Source organism: Syngnathus acus, chromosome 21 (assembly GCF_901709675.1).
Source record: "Syngnathus acus chromosome 21, fSynAcu1.2, whole genome shotgun sequence".
Taxonomy (NCBI): domain Eukaryota; kingdom Metazoa; phylum Chordata; class Actinopteri; order Syngnathiformes; family Syngnathidae; genus Syngnathus; species Syngnathus acus.
This window is the reverse complement of record NC_051105.1, coordinates 1,835,926-1,853,480: the sequence shown is the minus strand read 5'-3', so window position 1 is coordinate 1,853,480 and position 17,555 is coordinate 1,835,926. Positions and strand designations below refer to the sequence as shown.

Sequence of the window (17,555 nt, the reverse complement as noted above, 5' to 3'; positions counted from 1 at the left end):
TAGAATCGCCTGACTTGAACACTTTTTTTTTTTTTAGCTGTTTGCTTTGAAAGCGTATCTGGAGAATTGTTACACTTGATTCGGTGACTTCGTGGCTTCCCTGGAGGCGCGCGGGAGATATAAATGAGTCAGGGAGGCTCAACAGGATTCCTCTCTGCACGCAAGCAGCAACTAGTACAAGCCAGTTGACCACGTCGTCATGCTAGCTGAGCCCCGACTCCAAAAAAAAAAAAAGTGCAATGTAGGTCGCATTGGAATTGATTTTTTGACTTTCAAAAGTAAATGAGCGGCGAAGAAAGAATTGAAGTGAGCTTTGTCGACAGCAGATTTGACATTTATTAAGTCAGAGAGGCACTACGTAGATACACAAAAGTACGTTCCCGGAGCAGGAGGGAAACAAGCAAGGATGAACCTGTGTCAAAAAGAAACCATTTCATATTTCTATGTACACACTCAAATGAAAAAAGTAGGAAAATAAAAATATTTCTATCTTAAATACTTCATGGACAAAACTTTACATAGCATACATAGGAAGGAAGATTTGTGGACGCTTTTTTTTTTTTTTTGGGTCACAGTAGGAAAAAACAGTGAAATGGATAACGGCCGGATCGGAATAGAATGCGTAAAGTGAAAGCTACTAAACACAAGTGAACGTGTCAAAAGCACTTTTTGTGACGTGAACGGGATATTTGTGAATGTGACAAAGAAATCTCTTGCATCCTTTTGGCGTCATTCCATCCTCATTTTCTTTTTTTTTTTTTTTACCAGGACAATCTTTATTGTTTTACAAATATTAACTTAATAACTTAGGTAACACACACAAACTGTACATTTCGGACAACACAAATAGTTCTCCCAGAGTCCTCTCGGATCGAGCCGTGCTTGTGCAAAAGCCAACGCAAGTAAGAAAGATTCCTGATTTGTTTTCGACACGGGCACAAAGCGTGACTGGGAAACACGAAATATCCACAGGTGCGCTTACGAGCGTCGCTACTAAGACAAAAGGCTATTTTTAACGTGTCGATGCGGTGACGAGCCTTTATTTACAACGTCGCTTTTGGTAATGCTGGAAATAATTTTCCCGGATCTAACGTGGCATGACAAAACGGCAAAGCGTGACTAGCGCAGGATAGCGCTGCGGCTAATTAGCCCCGCTTTGATTTCGCCATCCTCAATTAAAAGAGCAGGAAATGCAGGTTCCAGTTGTTTGGCTCTGATAGCAGCAGCAATCAGATTATCAGATCTGGCCCGCGACTGTCTTAAAGACCTTGTCGAGGGAATTCGGACATTTTCTTGCAAACACGCTTGAAGACGGGCGCTAAACTGTTTTCCGCCATTTTGTTTTTTTTCCAGAGTTGGTTGTGAGTGCACGCACGCCAACCAGACCGACATGGAATTGAATCCAAATAAAAAGCCAAGAACAAATTGACATTCGGATAAGTGCTTCCACTTAAGAGTGCCTCGATGTGCGCTGTGAGTGCACGCACGGGAATGTGAGAAAGACTTGAAATGGAGTGAGGGGGAACCTCACTTTCTATATTTGGTATTTTTCTTGAATCATTCAAATGATTTCATGGCTATTAGCACTCTTCTTCTTGTCACGTTACAGGGCCTTGAAATTGCAGCCTGTCATCTTGTATTATTAAAACTCCTCTTTCCAATCCTGCTCTACAAGTCGTGCATTCTGCTTTGGTCTCTTTTGCTGCGCACGATAGTTTCGTTTCTTGCTAGAATGATCAAACGCAATCCGTAAAGACACCAAAACGATAGCGACACTGACACCCGACGTCTTTGTGCTCCAACAAATTCGCAAATATGACGTATGATTCTTGTAAATAGTAGTGGCTGTGAAGCAAACCTTTCGTGGTGTTATTTTTATCTCTAGTGTGGTGCATTTTTTTTATTTTTTTTTTGCGTTTATTGCTTTTCAATACCTGACTGTATCTTAAGAAATGCAAAAACACGTCCGCGTTGGGCAGGTCGTGCGTGTGCGCACTTGCAAATTGATTTTGTTCTTCCGACGGAAGCTCCCGGCACTCCTCACGCATTTCCGCTCGAGGGTGCGTAAAAGACAGTCTTGGCCTCTTTCTCGTAACCAAACGGGGTCTTTGAAAGTTTTTTTTTTTTCTTTTCTCTCCCCATTGTTTTCTTTTGGGTGCCCCGCCGCCCCCCCTGTTGCGTCCTCATTTGCACACGCTGACCCACTCGGTGATCCGGCACTCTTCGCACACCACGTAGCAGCACCAGTGAAACTTACAGTTGCAGCGTTCGCTACGCGTCTGCTGCAAGATGTTGTGGCCTCGCCCGCAGCACAAACTCTCGCAGTTGTCCATGCCCGGACTGGTCTTGTTGCAGATGCGACCCTGAGTTCCCGCTGAGTCCGAACCCAGGTCCCGTTCGCAGAAATCGGGGGACTTTTCAAAGTAAACCAGGTCGTTGATACCGGGCCTTCTGCGGTGCGCGTGATGGTGATGGTGATGATGATGGTGGTGATGATGGTGGTTGCTGTGATGGTTGTAGTTGTTGTGGTGCGAGTGATCCAGCTGGCCGGTGTTGCGGTTGTGGGCCTTGATGAGGGTGGCGGTGTGGAAGCGCTCTTTCAGGATGGAACCCACCACCCGGAACTCGGGAGTCACCTGCCAGCAAGTCTTCAGCTGGCAGCTTCCTGACGTCCCGTGGCACTTGCATTTCCTCCTCATGTGATCCAGCACCACCTGGCCAGGAGAGAGCAGAGGACTTTGTCACATTTCATGTCATAGTGGTGTTGTTTGGAGAGGAAATTTCTCCAAGATGTTTGCGAGGTAAAATATAACAAAACCAAAAAAAGTTGCCTCCAGGCAGAGGCTGCATATTTCCTCACTTGGATGAATGAATGAACGGCAGGTGAAAGACTGAAACAGTTACGGGAAAGGGTTTGATTTATCTGTTTGACATGAGCGTTGAAAAAAAATGAAAGGGAAGAAAAACGCCCACGTGAGCCACAGCGCCAAGGTCAATAATGTTTTGTCACGTCAGTGCGAAAATGAGCCTCAGCCTAAGAATGAGAAGCTAGCAGACCACCTGTTGAGACAGCGGTGAGATGATCAGAGAAATATACATTTATATATATATATATATTTATATATTTTTCATATAATATATTTATATTTTTTATATATTTTCTCACTCACTGTCTGCTTGACAAGTTTGTTTTCCACAAAAAAGCTTGTTTTCTCCGCTTTTTTGTCTGAAACCGGTATTCTGTCAATGACTAATAAATTGAAAATGTGTTTTCTTCTGGCGAAAGAACAGATCTTACTCTTTCTTTTGGTAGATTGAATTTGTGTCACAGAATAATATTCCAGTTTTTGTAGCTCAGTCAAAGTGGTGCTGGCAATGTTTTCATTATGTGCAAGTAACTTTTCAAAACCTAAAAAACAAAATACATACAGTATATATTTTTCAATGGGATGCTTCTCGATGGTAAGCATGACCTTGGATGTATTTTTGTCGCTATCACTCATCAAACTGGCCAGAAATGTCAGGCATGGGAAAAAATGAGCAATCTTTTGGTTCAAGCCAATAAACAAACGGAATGGAAGGCGCCCACAAATGCGTTGCAGAATAACCCAGAGTAACCAGTACGGCTTTGGGAATAAACATCTCGAGTGTTGAAAAGACATTGTGATGGGCACATAGTACGTCTGTGAGGCTTTTTTTTTTTTTGGTAAACATCAGTGTAATGACTTTAGCAGTGCTGGCACCGGGTTCCGATTGCAGTATTTGCTGGAGTTTTTCAGGGCAGATTCAACCCCAGAATCACAAACACGGCGGACTTAAACACACGGCAAAGTCTGTAATCATAAAAAAGTCACCAGCCCACTTTGACTTTAAAGAGTCCGACTGACCTACTGTCGCAGTCGTAATTGCATCCACATTGCTACCGTTTGATGGTACGCTCGCAGCGGGGAAGAAGAAGAAAGAAAAAAAACTCAAGCATTGTTGTTGGAGGGTTTAAGCAAACAAGATTCAAACTTCCAGAAAGGAGAAGATTACAACATCTCCATGAAAACCGGAGTTTAGTTTAGGACACATCTATTAATTGCGTACTGTATCGCACGGGAGCTTTACTTTATTTTTTAGATGTGGCTTGGCAAGCAGTTGAAAGGAAAGGCGTCAGATTTATAACAGGTAGCCCAAAATGAGAACGCCGCCCGCGCTTGCTCCACAAGCCTTGTGTCAGAATGTCATGTGAGGTGCTCATCCACTCTGCAAAGGCTTGCTGGGGGCATTTTGTTCAAGTCAAAACACCTCAAGTGAAGTTATGCATCTTAGTGAAGGTGAGATGCTATTTTAAAGGTGACATTGCATGCAAGATAAACTTTCTGATAGCTTATATATCTTTTCGGTTTGACTTGTAATGAACTGCATTTTTTTTCAACCCCCCCCAAAAAAAAAAAAAAAAATATTCAGATAGAAATAAATATATATAAGAAATTATATATATATATTCAAAATATAAATAGAAAATAATTAGGAGGGTAGAACAGATTAATTACATTTCCATGCTTTTTAATGGTAAACGTAATTTGATTTATGAACATTTGAAGTTACAAACGAGGTCACTGAAGGGATGAAGTTCATAACTTGAGATATTCCTCTGACGCATGGCTTCACAATACTCGTCGACCGAAACGATGCTTCTCATGGCGGACCGCGGTTGGAGACAAACATCTGGCGACTTTTAATTGGCTCGCAGAGTGAGACAGAGGCGTCTATAAAATAAGCCCAGACGGAGATGAAAGGCCACATGCTGGGAGCAGATTGCGACTGCAGGATGCAGGATGCGTTGGTTGGGCTGGCGGCCGGCTGCCAGGCTCCGAGGCTCCGAGGCTCCGAGGCTCGCTACTGTGCGGCAATCGCTGAATGAACTTAACCCAATAGCGCCAGAAGTAGTGTTGTTCTTGTAAGCATTTGTTTGATGACATCACTCCAAAACCTCTACTGCTAATCCGCTCAAGCGTACTTGATACTTTTGATTTGACAAGAATTGATCCGAGTTGCGCATTTGCACTCTTCGACGAGATATGCCCGTTAGCGCCGTTGAGTAATTGCAGCGATTATTTGTCCGACGAGCAAACGCAAGGAGGCGGTTTTCAGCATGCGGGTGCCTGTTGGCGTTCTGTGGCCTTTGCGTGACGGCAGCACGCCCAAGGTGAAGTCTTGCCACATTCCTGTTAACCTGGGGCCTCACCTTGCTTTTTGATCAGTTCCAAATAACTACAATGAGCGAGGAAGCATTGTTACCGTGCCGAGGTTGACTACCCATCAAAATCTTTTATTCAGATTATAAAGACCAAATTAGAATGCTTTATGAGTATGACGACAATATTGTCAGCGTAATAGCAAGTCATTTTAGAACAGCCACCGCAACAGAGTCCAATTGCCTCAATTCAACTTTTGGGTGGAGTGTTTTTTGTTTTGTTGTTTTTCTAGACAGGCGTGGGCACAAATGGGCGTTTGCGCCGTTGTTGGAGTGAACACTGCCAACTAGATTCTCAGCCAATCTTCTTGTATTCCTTTTAAAATGAGCGCAGGAGATGCATACGTTCTACATGGCAGAAGTTAATCGCTGGAGGACGTTAATAAGATCTCCGCTTGCGGATTGGCCACGACACATGCACAGTAGCGTGTTTGGAATGGAATCGCCAGTCAATCCCTGCGTCATGGTGACTAAGTAGTTGAGAGAAAATCTGTGTTTGCTGTCCCCAAAGCGCCTGCTGAACAACTTCTGGCTCGCTTTAAAGCCCGGCAGAGAGCCGTGCCGACGATACCAAAGCACACAAACAATCTTGCAGCGGTGCATTAACATCACTTGAAACCAAGCAAACGCTTTGCTTCAAAAACAAGCACGCGCTGTTCACGCGAGCTCCACGGCATATGGAGCCAATGCAGTCACGCACATTCGACTGCACGTCCGGGAGTGCAGCGGGTTCGGCGGTGCTCTGAGAGTGTGTGTGTGTGTGTGTGTAGTATTTGCCCACTCAGTGTCCACCACTCTCATTTAGAGACTGTAATAAAATGTTATTACCAGCATAAGCACTTCCACCTGTTGCGAGTTTACCATGAAGCGCTCATGTCAATGCACAAGTGTGAGTAAGAAGGTGCAGTCCGAAAGGTGGAGTGTGTGTGGTGGTGTGTGTGCGTGTGTGTGTGGTGAATCACATCAACCACTCCACTGATAAGGCCAAGGGAGTCGACCACACAGTCTTTTTTTTTGAATGGCTCTTGGGTGGCAGCTGAGTCGATTCATGAGTCAATTAATGAAGGCGACTAATTACAACTCAGCCCCAATGAATCAAGCTGATGATCACTTTTATTTTTTTAAACTTTTGTTTCACTTTTATTATTTTTTGTGTTTAGTTTAGATTGTAATCATTTTGGAATTAGTTTTTTTATTTTTGTTTTATTATTTATAATTTTTTAATAGTATTTGTGAAGTGCAAGATTTCTCACCACCAGTTATAAATATTTTTAGACAGGCGGTGATCGGAACACCTAAAGCTAATGATGCGAACCTATATTCTCATCCACAATGCAAAGTCAACTAGTCAACTCATCGGTCGAACCCCTACAACCGTGACCAGAACGAAGTCTCTTATCAACTAACAGTGGAATCCGGCAGCCTTGTGACGATGCCGCATTTAATTTGAGTAGAAGAAATTGACGACTGGATTAATTGAGAAATTCGCCAAAATGACTATCTATTTGCGTCGTCTATAGCAGACGCATTGCACAAGAGGCGCGTGGTTACTTCCCGTAAAAAAGCCGTAACGTCTCTGGCTCTTGGCCTCCAGTCAAGCGCTGATGATGAATGGTAATTACCACAAAATGGTTGCCAGTAACAAAGTACACGGTTGCACTGTCCTCACCTGCCTAATGAAGAGACAGGACTCAACAAAACGCCGGGCAGAGCTCCCCCACGTTACATACGTGCAAACAGGCGAGCTTAGCGAGCATTTTGTTTGGAGGTGTGTTGCGGAATGATTGAGGTGGGCCCGTGAAAATTGAAACTCTTTCACTTGGCTGAGATGTTTATAGCCACGGTGAAGTGCTACCTTTCTATGTGCAGATGTATATCATCCGGTTATAAAAAATCCATTCCTACTCACTCCAGAGGTGAAGTTTGTTTCGCATCATTGCAAATTGAATTCTCACAGGCGAGCGATTCTTTTGATGCTTTTGAACAACCGTTATTTGAACACAAATGGTGCAGCGACATATAGACCGACAATATGACAATACTCACGGGCAAGTAGTCTGACAGTAGTTGTGAAAGTCTTCTTTGTTTACGTGACTGCATTGATTATACTGCCCACTAGTGGCCAAGTTGCACTCTAGCAGGCGTGATGCGCAATTCTTTATCGTTCCAATACTGATTGTTTGAGTTTTATACAAGATTAGTTTACAGAGTGCTAATTTCCTTTGAATAACAAAATTGAGGATGTTTTGAATTGTCATTTCCAAACAAGTCACAATTTTAAATGCAAATATCTACACTTGACGATGCATTTAGAATAATATTTCCCTTTCCAGTTTCTTTCAGGCATTATGGTTGCAGGTGAGCTGTCTGTCAATGATCCTGTTCAGATTCTGTTGACTGCAATGTGCATGGCCATGAAGGCAAAACACTTGAACTGCATCTTCAAACCACGCCATGTTATGTAAGACACTTCCCATAAAGCTCAAGTGCAGTTATACAACCCTCCTTAGAATTCTCAACACGTTTTTATTTCAATAACTCAACATAAACAGCCGTATTATCTTTGCAAAGGCGGAATTGTGCGTACAGCTGGATCGTATTAGATGCTGCAGGTGTACCTAATATTGCGGTCAGTCGCTGGAGCGATTATTTCAGCCGAGTGGCATTTAATATATATATGTATGTTTTTACTGTAAAGTACGTTAATAACATTCTGACATCCTGTTTGGAAAAAAAAAAAAAAATCATCTGCTCCTGGCATTATTCATTTCTCAACATATGAGAAGCATCAGAAGAGAGGAGCGCGCAACGTTCGGCCGGTCCAAAACGCTTTCCACTTTCCAACCTTGCTGTTTGAAGGCCCAAATCTTTTTTGCAGGATTCTAAACATCTGTCTCCAAACTGCAAGCAGCCACTAATTAGGACTAAAAACAAGACGGGACGTCGTGAGAACCCTGGGGTGGGCATGAGGGGACATGCACGCCCCCGCCCGCTAAGAGAACCGCTGCATTCCTCCGCTTGGGAGTTGGGCGAGCGGCTGGAGGGAGCAAGGTGGTAGTCGCGGGTCGAGGGGGAAAGACATACCGAGGGCATTATTTTTATTTACTCACCTGGGACTATTTTACTCTAAATCAAGAAGCTGAGTGAGTGCGTGCGTGCGTGCGTGCGTGTATGAGGTCTCAGAGGTATTTCTTCCAATGTTCTTCACCAAAAGCAACAGTAAAATGGCGCATCTAAGACTGGACGGACGCAGCAAAAAGTCAATCTTGTGTCTTTAAAAACTTGACCCATTGGACGTGATGCCACTCATATGGATCATTAACATATATATCAAATTTTACTGCACGATTGATGATATCCTGTACACTGATGACTATCAAAGAATAAGTTAGCATAGCATTAGCAGCATTAGCATTTAAACAGCGTTGCATCAACGTCTGAAGGGATTCTTGCCGGTGATTCAGCTAGTTAGCTTGTGGTGCTAATGACTAGCACTTGTGTTGCTGTAGGCAGATAACAGATTTAAAAAAACAAATTATAATAGTTGTTTATTTTGTGTTAAATTAATAAATGGCACATGTGAAGCTCACATCACTCCCTCTTGTGTTGTATTTCTTAATTGCAATCATGACATCATCGATTAAATGCCTTCGAGTCGACTTTCTTTAATCGCTAAATCACAACCTAGTTACCGCTTTCTTTTGACTTGCTGGCAGTTGAGAATGTCGAAATGTTTCAAATAATTCAACAGCCTCCAGGAATGGATTTTTTTTCCCATCTCGTATGCAAACTTAAGGTCATACCATTTGGATATTTTGGAGCTGATTCCAACTCCGATCAAATCTCTTAAACCAGAACAGAGCACGCTAAGGACTGAAATGTTCAGACGCCTCATTAGCCTTCGGCGGCCCAGCAGACATGAGCCCTACTGACCTGCGAGTCTCATAACATTACACAACGTAGGCCCCGCAAGACAAATTATTCCTTTCCTTGGCTCGTGAGGACATGACTACATGTTACATGAGCCCCCACACAAGACTGACACCCAGTCCACAGGGCTGCTTGAAACTGAAGTCACCTTCTCAGAAACGGCAACATTTCTACTTTTACAGCCAGCGTCGGGAGGCCCGATGTTGTTCTTTTGCGATGTTGTGTTTTGTCTGCATAATCAAGAGGACCAGAAGTCAACTGATGGAAAGATTCAGACTCAAATGACTCGGGAGGAAGTAGGGAACAATGTGCCATAAACAGCCGCTCCTTTGCTCTGCTGCGTCGTCACGGCTTAGATCTGCCAATTGCGTCGCCCTGGGGCACCAAAACAATTATCAAAGTTAGCTTAGTGAAGATATACTTCAATTATAACGGCTAAAGACGGGGAATATATGCAGTCAGGGTTGACATTTCTTTTTTAAATTGCAGTAGACCAGGAAAGAAAGCCAACAATATTGTTTATTTACCAAAGTTAGGGGAAAAAAAGGATTATCAGCCTCTTAATTGTATTAAATTGTTAAAAATAGAATGCAGTGAGGGATTTGTTTGATCAAAAAGGACTAAACTCAAGCAGGCACGCCAGTGAACTAACTAAAGTGAAGATGCATTTTCTGGGAGTAGTCATAGCTAACTAACTAGTTAGCTACCTAGCTAGAGCAGCCACCACTTAGCTAGCTAGATAGGGCAGCCACCATTGATCTGGCTAACTAGAGCAGTCCCCATTTAGCTAGCAAGCTAGCGGTTTTTCATCACAAAAGAGCGCCGCCGCATAGTACACAGCATTTCTCAGCATTTCTCTTCAAACGTGCGATTTCAAAACAGATCTCTCAGTCCACTTTACAGAGTCTTTAAGTGCAACTATAAAAGTCAAGTATAGATGTGTTCTCGCCCTGCCGACTGCTTTCACTTTGTCTTGACACGCTAACCGATGTGACGGAACGTGACCATCGGCACACGCCCGCAAACCAGGCAGAAAAAAAAACCCGGACAACTTCTAAAGTTGGGACAAGATGATCACTTTATATGACCAATGGGGAAATGACAAAAGCTCCACCTAAATGTGAGGTCAAAACCAGGCCTGGAGCTAAATAGCCTCCGTAGGTCAGGGAAATGCTTTGCTATGTTTCAGGAACTTGAAGTCAAAATGATCAAATGACACCACAAGAAGGAGCCTGATATCAAAGCCATCGTAAAGCATCAGAAGAGAAGCTGTTGAACGACTTGATGCTTCCTGTCGCTCCCCGTCCTCAGGGGAACTCCCTGGATCGTAACGTGGCTTCAATTTGCCCGACTACATCGCGCAATCCTGTTTTCGGAAGACAAATGACAAATAATAATTTTGAAATTGCTAAGTGGCAGACACATGTGGTGGCTCCACTTGTTGTTTTCCGAATGGCGGCCGCTGGTATTATGCTTCATTGTGTGTGCGTGTGATAGTTTATAGCCTTCATTTATCTCGGAATGATGCGCTTCAGGTGTTCTACACCTTGACTGGAACCTGTCAATCACTGTTGTCAATCACTGCACGGCAACCAAAGACATGTTTGTGCAAAGCAGAGAAAGGATTTTAGTGCATCTACAGCGCATATAAAAAGTCTACACACCCCTGTTTAAATGCAATTTTTCCAAACGTGCTTGGGTTGGATGAAACTAAGGTTGACTGCAATTCCAAACAGAAAATACCCAAGAGCAACTTTTTTTCAGATCGATACCGAAACTTTTTGATACCAAGTACGGATACCGAAAATGTCATCATAAAGTTTCAGTGTCTGGTATCGGACTCCTTGAAATTGAGACGAATACTTATCAACTGTCATTCCCGTGGACTCACCTGTCTGCCGACTCGGTTGTTATGAAGCCTCATCCGAGCGTGGATGTCCCGGTTGGTCTCGCGGGCGTCCAGGAAGTCCCGCGAGAATTTTTCCCCAAACTCCACGTCGGGACTGCAGCCGCCCCACTCCCAGGAGTCCTGAGGTCCCGGCAGCTCGGCGGGGAAGTGCTCCATGACGCCGTGTACCATCCCCTTGCCTCGATTGATGGCCTCCAGCTGCAAGCGTTGCAGTTTGATGCGGAAGGCCTCCTCGTCGCCGCGTCGCTTCTCGTCGCAGCTGCAGGCCTTCAGCTTGCCCATGGAGCAGGCGTTGGCCACCGCGTGCACCACACCCGCCGCCGCGATGGCGTAGGCGAAGGCGCTCTCTCGGAAACCTGTCGGCACGAGAGCGCCCAAACAAATCCTTTGTCAGCCTCATAAGGTCATCGAGGCCGTTCGCTCGAACTGAAGACGCTAACGACATGATATCGCAAAACAAACTAACTTTCTTCCCTTTGGCTAAGGAGATGATTTGATTTGGGTCTAAAATCAACATAGCAGCAGGAAAACAGGAAAACGTGTGGGACAGCCACAATTAAGTGTCCCTGAGGAGCAGCTGAGCTTAAACAGACCTCCATCACTGCCACCAGAGGACACGCACAAGAAGCAACCATTGTTCCGTCCGCCTATTGCAGGATATTCAGTAAGCGGCCAGCTGTGCTCTCACATGGAGCCTGTCCTGACGACCAACCACGAAATAGATTCTTTATCTTCACATAGATCCGCTGGAGCTTTTCTAGACATTCTTATGACTATTATTAGTATTCTCCGTAATGTATCCAAATTGTGAACAAAAAGTGTGTTAATTGAGTCAACCTTTAAGGTTTACAAGACAGTATTTGATAATCAGTGATTCCCACTGTAACACCCCCACCCAGCCCCCCCCGCACGCCACCTCATGAGATTTGGATAGCACTTAGGCTCTGCCTCATACATAGAAAGCCCGTTTCAGGCACTGAGCCGGGCTGGAAGGAGGGAACAAATCAATCTAAGAAATAATTCACCGGCTGCGGCATGCCCGGCTGAACTGATGGCTGAGGAAGTGGCAAAATGAATGAAAGATTCAAGGGAAACTGTCACTTTGTGTTACAGAAACCAACGCAACTGCTTTACGCCTTTGCCGCCGAGAGTTGGCAAAGTGCTGAGAGGAAATTTCGCACTGGCGAGGGAAGTAAAAAGCATTAGAAGCAGGCTTGCCCTGCCCTGCCCGCGGGAAGACGGCAAAGTCGCAGAAGCAGAGGTATTCCCCTATTTCGGTCTCTTCGTGTCTTGCCTCTCCGGGCGGCTTTTAAGGCAAGAGATTTATCATGATATATAATATAATATTTAAAAATAATGATAATATAGTAAAAAATATATAATAATTCATAATATTATATTTGGCAGCCAATATGGCCTCGTAAATTTGATGAAAGGCGTGACTTGGCGTGACGGAGCGTCTCGGCCCCCCCGCTCTCGTAAAATCACACAAACGCTTAAACTCTTCAGAGATGATTTTCTCCTGAGCGGTGTGGCACCAGGACGCGTTGGTTTAAAGGCACGTCATCTCCAAAAGTGTGCAAAATGCCCCGCTCGTCAATCTTGCCCCCTCCCACCCACCCCCCAAAAAGAAGCGAGCGGATGCCCTTTCCAGTCTGTAACTTGGGGTGGAGATCCGCTTTCATCCTTTTGTAGCTAACTTGTAAAGACTTCAAACGACGCCTGAGGAAACTGATCTGCACCAAGTTTGGTAATCTGCAGGTGACCAACTTTTGAACTCCGCTCATCTTTTGTGCGAGCCGCTGACAGCTAAGCAGCGTCGGCCGGTTCCAAAGTAGGAAGGAGTCAGCGGAGGTAATCGGCAGCCACGTGTGTGATTTGCTGTACCGCGCTGGCGGTCCCAAACAAGAGGAAACATGATCTTTGACTGTGGACAAATAGGTTACACTAACATAAAGTATCTTCACCCAGGCGTGTCGTGTGGAGGAATCACATCCGTGTGAAGTTGAGTGTGAAAAGCGCAACTTTGGATCGCTTTGGAGTGAGCGCACGCGTCTGACCTCTCTTGAAAACGATGCTGTCGTAGGGTATTTTGTTCCTGGTCTCCAGGCTGGAACAGTTCCAGCGGTGCCCTCGGAACTGGTGCTGGCACTCGTGGATGGCGATCTGGATCCCCTGGATGGCCGAGGCCGTCACGTCCGGGTTGCGCATGCACACCCCGAGCTGGCGCCGGGTCAAGCCCGGTAGCGTCAGGCACACCGTGTTGGCGTTGAGGATGGGGTCGGTGTTGGGCAGCTTCAGGCCTAAGATTTCATTGGAGTCTACCCTGCGTGGGAAACAAGGTCATGTGATCACATTTGGGTCGACAACATCAGCTGCATGTCAAGCAAAATGGTTGAGCCGACAGAGAAGCTCAACAGCAGCTCCTGTAACTGTGTGTGTGTGTGTGTCGCAGCGCGGGCCCGGACACACGACCCGGAGCGTGGCTGCAGGCGCACACGCACATCTGCACATGCTTGACTGTGACTTGACATGCAGCTGGAAGTTTTGCACACTCCATATTTCATCGCCGCGTGTGTACGTGTGTGCTCGAGCCAATTAGAGAACAAACGTCTTTTGTCTTTTGTACGGAATTAAAAAACAGGAACCTTGGCCAGATATCAAAGCGCGTTAGATGTTGATCATCTGTGATGGTGGCATTGCTTTTTGATTGCGCGCCCTCAGCTGTAATTCCATTTGGGCGTCTGTTACTACCTGTTGCGTTTCCTGCTCGGAGCCGAGGCTTGTTTCAACAGCTCTTTCCCGAGCGTAACGTCTAATTAAGAGAAACATTGTTTGAGAAGGAGGGGTGCATTGCCGACCACGTAATTGGCCGTGGATAATAAACGCCAGTGGAAACATACGTAATGATTATTTTGCTATTATCAATTTTCAGCTTGAGTGCACACCGCAGTCAGAAAATGTTGCTTGTTTTTTAGTTCGACTAAATGGTATCGTCTAATTAATTTCGTAAAGAACCATAATTACCTTTAATGATGGCATGGACACATTTCCAGGCGTAATTGACACCCAACAACGTGAATGCCTCTAGTAACAACATTTCAAATCATGGAGAAATTAAAAAACATTTGAAAGAAGCTTATAGATCTAGACCTGTTTTCATCCAGTATTGTACTTTTATACAAAAACAAGCCAAGCAGGGTCCAAAATTAAAAACAACTATTTGACCCAACTTTCTAGGTTTTGATCAAAACTCCAAAAATGGTGGGGTCAAAGTGACCCAAGCAGCTTCTCAAACCAATTTTGACCCTTTTTTTTTTTTTTTTTTTTAACCTAACAGTTTTATGGTTGTATAATCATCCATTATCTGAACCACTTTACCCACAAAATTACCTTGAATCATTATGCTGACGCACGCGGCGTAAATAACACCAATCAACGGGAATGATTTTGCTGCAGCAGTACAAGCACACACACGCACACAAAAAAAGAAGTGAAAAATAAGAATAAAGGATGATTGCACTTTTTATGTCCAGGAAAACTTTACAAGTCCACTTCAGTTTTATTTAACTGTCAATTGAATTTTCATTGAGTCATAAGATTTTTATTTTCCCCCTATCAAGTCCCGGTTTTAAATCAACCCTTAGACCTACTACGTTACTGTACAATGTTGTTGGTCATCATGGTGGTGCTTGGAGAGCTAAATTGTAGTTGCAAAAAGTTTGAGGATCACGTCAAAGTGTCTTAAGAATCATTTTAGACTTGAACTCACCTTTTGTCAAGCAGACAGAAAACCACCAAGACGCACGTGACTCGGATCAATGAGTGTTCCATTGTTTTTTGTCTTTCTGGACCAACAAGTAAGAACAAAAAAAAAAGTTTCAAAAATCAAAAAAAGTGAAACAAGGATGTTGAGAAGAGGTAGTCCAATATATTTCGAGCACAAAGTTGAGTCGAGTCAAAGACGAGATGGGTCCTGCGGTCCACATGTGGCCACCAGCGGCGGGAAAGTCATCAATTCTCTGACGTGTGAAAAAGAAGTAGGAAGAAGAAAGAAGAAAAAAAAAAGTCGCTGCTTGTCACACACCTGCGTGCACATGCGCGAGTCCCCAAAAAGGAAAAAGTCACCCACGTAACATCCCAAAAGGAGCAACGAGAGACAGCACGCACCGGCAAAATTGACACGCTCGACAGCAACTATATACTTGAGATGTTTCCTCCAAAGTGCTGCATGCACTTCGCGCTCCGCCAGCCCACTTCTTCTTTCTTCCCCTCTTCTTTTTTTTTTACGTCACTCTTGATTGTCGAGGAAGGTCAAATGTCTTGTTCGCAAAGGATAGAGATCCCTTTTAGATAAGAGCTTGCAGCGCAACAATTCCCAAGTTCGCCTGCAGCGCTCTCCTCACAATTTTCTATGGGAGGAGGAGGAGGTGTCCAGAAAGAGGATGGTGCAAAAGTCCGACTACATCAACACATGGCAGAGTTTATTTTTTAAATTAGTCATTCGTGACAGCGGTTAAAGCTTTGTGTAACTCGAGAAGCATATTCTTCATATTTTGTGCCAGGCGACGATGACTTCAGAGGGTCGACACAAAAGCAAGATCTGTGAACACTCTTTGAGGCTTTCAATGAAGTCAGCTGATTTTGATAGCACTTTACTTTCTGACAATTCTTGAAGGTTTTCTCTTCAATAATTGAGTGGAATTTTATAGGCCATTTTGGCCACTTTTTTTTTTTTTTACTTCATTCTTACCATACGGGTTGCAAAATGTGCCAATTAAGCTATTTAATGATCAAGTTGTGGAAATAATTTGACTGAAAAAGAAAATCAATCGTACCAAATTGAATGGAGCTTAATCACAAGTATTTATTTATTTATTTGTTTATTTATTTATTCATTTACTCACTCGGGTGTTCGTTTATGTATTTATTTATTTACTCGGGTGTTTATTTATTTATTTATTTATTTACTGACTTACTTACTCACTCACTCACTCGGGTCTTCGTTTATGTATTTGTTTATTTATTTATTTATTCTTCACATGCAGGAGAAAGGAAAGAACACTAGAGGGCAGCAGTTCGGCAGTGCCTCCCTTGCCCACCCCGCCCGCACGTCCTTTGTCCCTTGGCAATAACTGATGCTCCTCCAAAGGTGATCACACTGTGTGTTTCTGTTTTTTATTTAACACTTATCTCAGCAACAGGGAGCACAAATATAAAAGACCACCCCCCCACCACACACACACACACACACACCGCCACCTCACAGCAAAGGGAAGAAGAATCACCAAAGTCGTAAATCCCTCAAATCAACTCCTTGTCCCGATGCAATTAAGTTGCCATCGTCAAATTTACGACGCAAGTTTACCAAACAGTTGAAATGTCCTCTGTGATGTGTTTATCGCAACAGGCCTTTTGTGGATTGAGCTGAGAGATTGTTGTGTCCAATTACTGCAATTGCGTGTCAGCAAAGCAAAGCCCGCTGGCACATTTGGTGGTTTGGCAAATTTCCATCCAAAATATAGATCGCGCCCATCCAACTGGGAAGCATGCAAATTCTGACCACCAGCTTTCATTAGATGTGAATTATGTTGCTTGAGTGAGCCCTCCTTCTTGTTCCCATCTCATAACATGGGTCGTCGTTTTGCTTCCATTTCTTACGCACGCGCGCAATGGCTTCTCATTCTCTCGTTCAAATGTGGGAAAATTGTCAGTCCGAGTCTCAGCTGAAATCGACCGCTGCGTCTGGAGACATAAAAACGTTTGAGCCGGCCAGGTTAACATCATACTTTGTCATTACGGGCTGGAAGCTTTTCTGTCTGAGTATATTTATTTTTCATGCAGCCATTGAAAACATGCGTGTTTAATCTCACACTGCTCACTCTCGTTGAAACGTGAAGCCGCTCGACTTTTAATTTAATAATAAAGGAAAACACAGGCCTATTCCCAGGAGTGCTTTTTTCGAATGGACAAATTCGGTTGAATATGAATCTAATTGTCCTGCAGGGAGGCACACGGCCGAGTTACGTTTTCCCAGTCTGGTTGCAAGTGTCATGTAAACATTCAGGGTCATGAGCAGATCGTTTATAGTCTTACGCAAATGTTTTTTTTATTTGCTCGTACTTTCTTTTAGATTTCGAAAGCCGATGCAGAGATTCCTTTGACTGACTTGGTTTGAAGGGCCACCCGGTGCCAAAAGTGAAAACTGGGTATCAAATTTAGACACTCCCGAGCCACTTTAGTGACGGTGTATTTATCAACCTGTGATTTTTTTGGGGGGTATGACGCCAATAGTGACCTTTAACCTCAGCTACCTTGAACATCTGCAATGGGATATCCTTCGAACCAGAGCGGCCTTCGCTCTGACAAAGAGAAATCATCCTTGGAAAATCCCTTGATAGCTGTGACTGGGAGGACATGTATGGATTGGACCTTTGACCTCAATTACCTCAGTCGTCAGGTGTTGGATATCCT

At 44.1% G+C, this 17,555-nt stretch overlaps 1 protein-coding gene across 1 annotated transcript; it reads right to left on the bottom strand.

Annotated features, from left to right (window-relative positions):
* Positions 1–551: 551 nt before the first annotated feature.
* Positions 552–15,486, bottom strand: wnt10a (wingless-type MMTV integration site family, member 10a). Its single transcript, XM_037239610.1, has 4 exons — positions 14,854–15,486; positions 13,142–13,407; positions 11,064–11,437; positions 552–2,714 (listed from the first exon to the last, which is right to left on the bottom strand). The coding sequence occupies exons 1-4, from the start codon at positions 14,913–14,915 to the stop codon at positions 2,184–2,186; spliced, it is 1,233 nt and encodes a 410-aa protein (XP_037095505.1). The 5' UTR covers positions 14,916–15,486; the 3' UTR covers positions 552–2,183.
* Positions 15,487–17,555: the final 2,069 nt, after the last annotated feature.

Coding starts and splice junctions, on each gene's coding strand:
- wnt10a (XM_037239610.1), bottom strand. CDS start 14,915: ATGGAACACTCATTGATCCGAGTCACGTGCGTCTTGGTGGTTTTCTGT. Junction 13,408..14,853: donor TTCTGTCTGCTTGACAAAAG/GTGAGTTCAAGT, acceptor TTTCCCACGCAG/GGTAGACTCCAATGAAATCT. Junction 11,438..13,141: donor CAGCATCGTTTTCAAGAGAG/GTCAGACGCGTG, acceptor TCGTGCCGACAG/GTTTCCGAGAGAGCGCCTTC.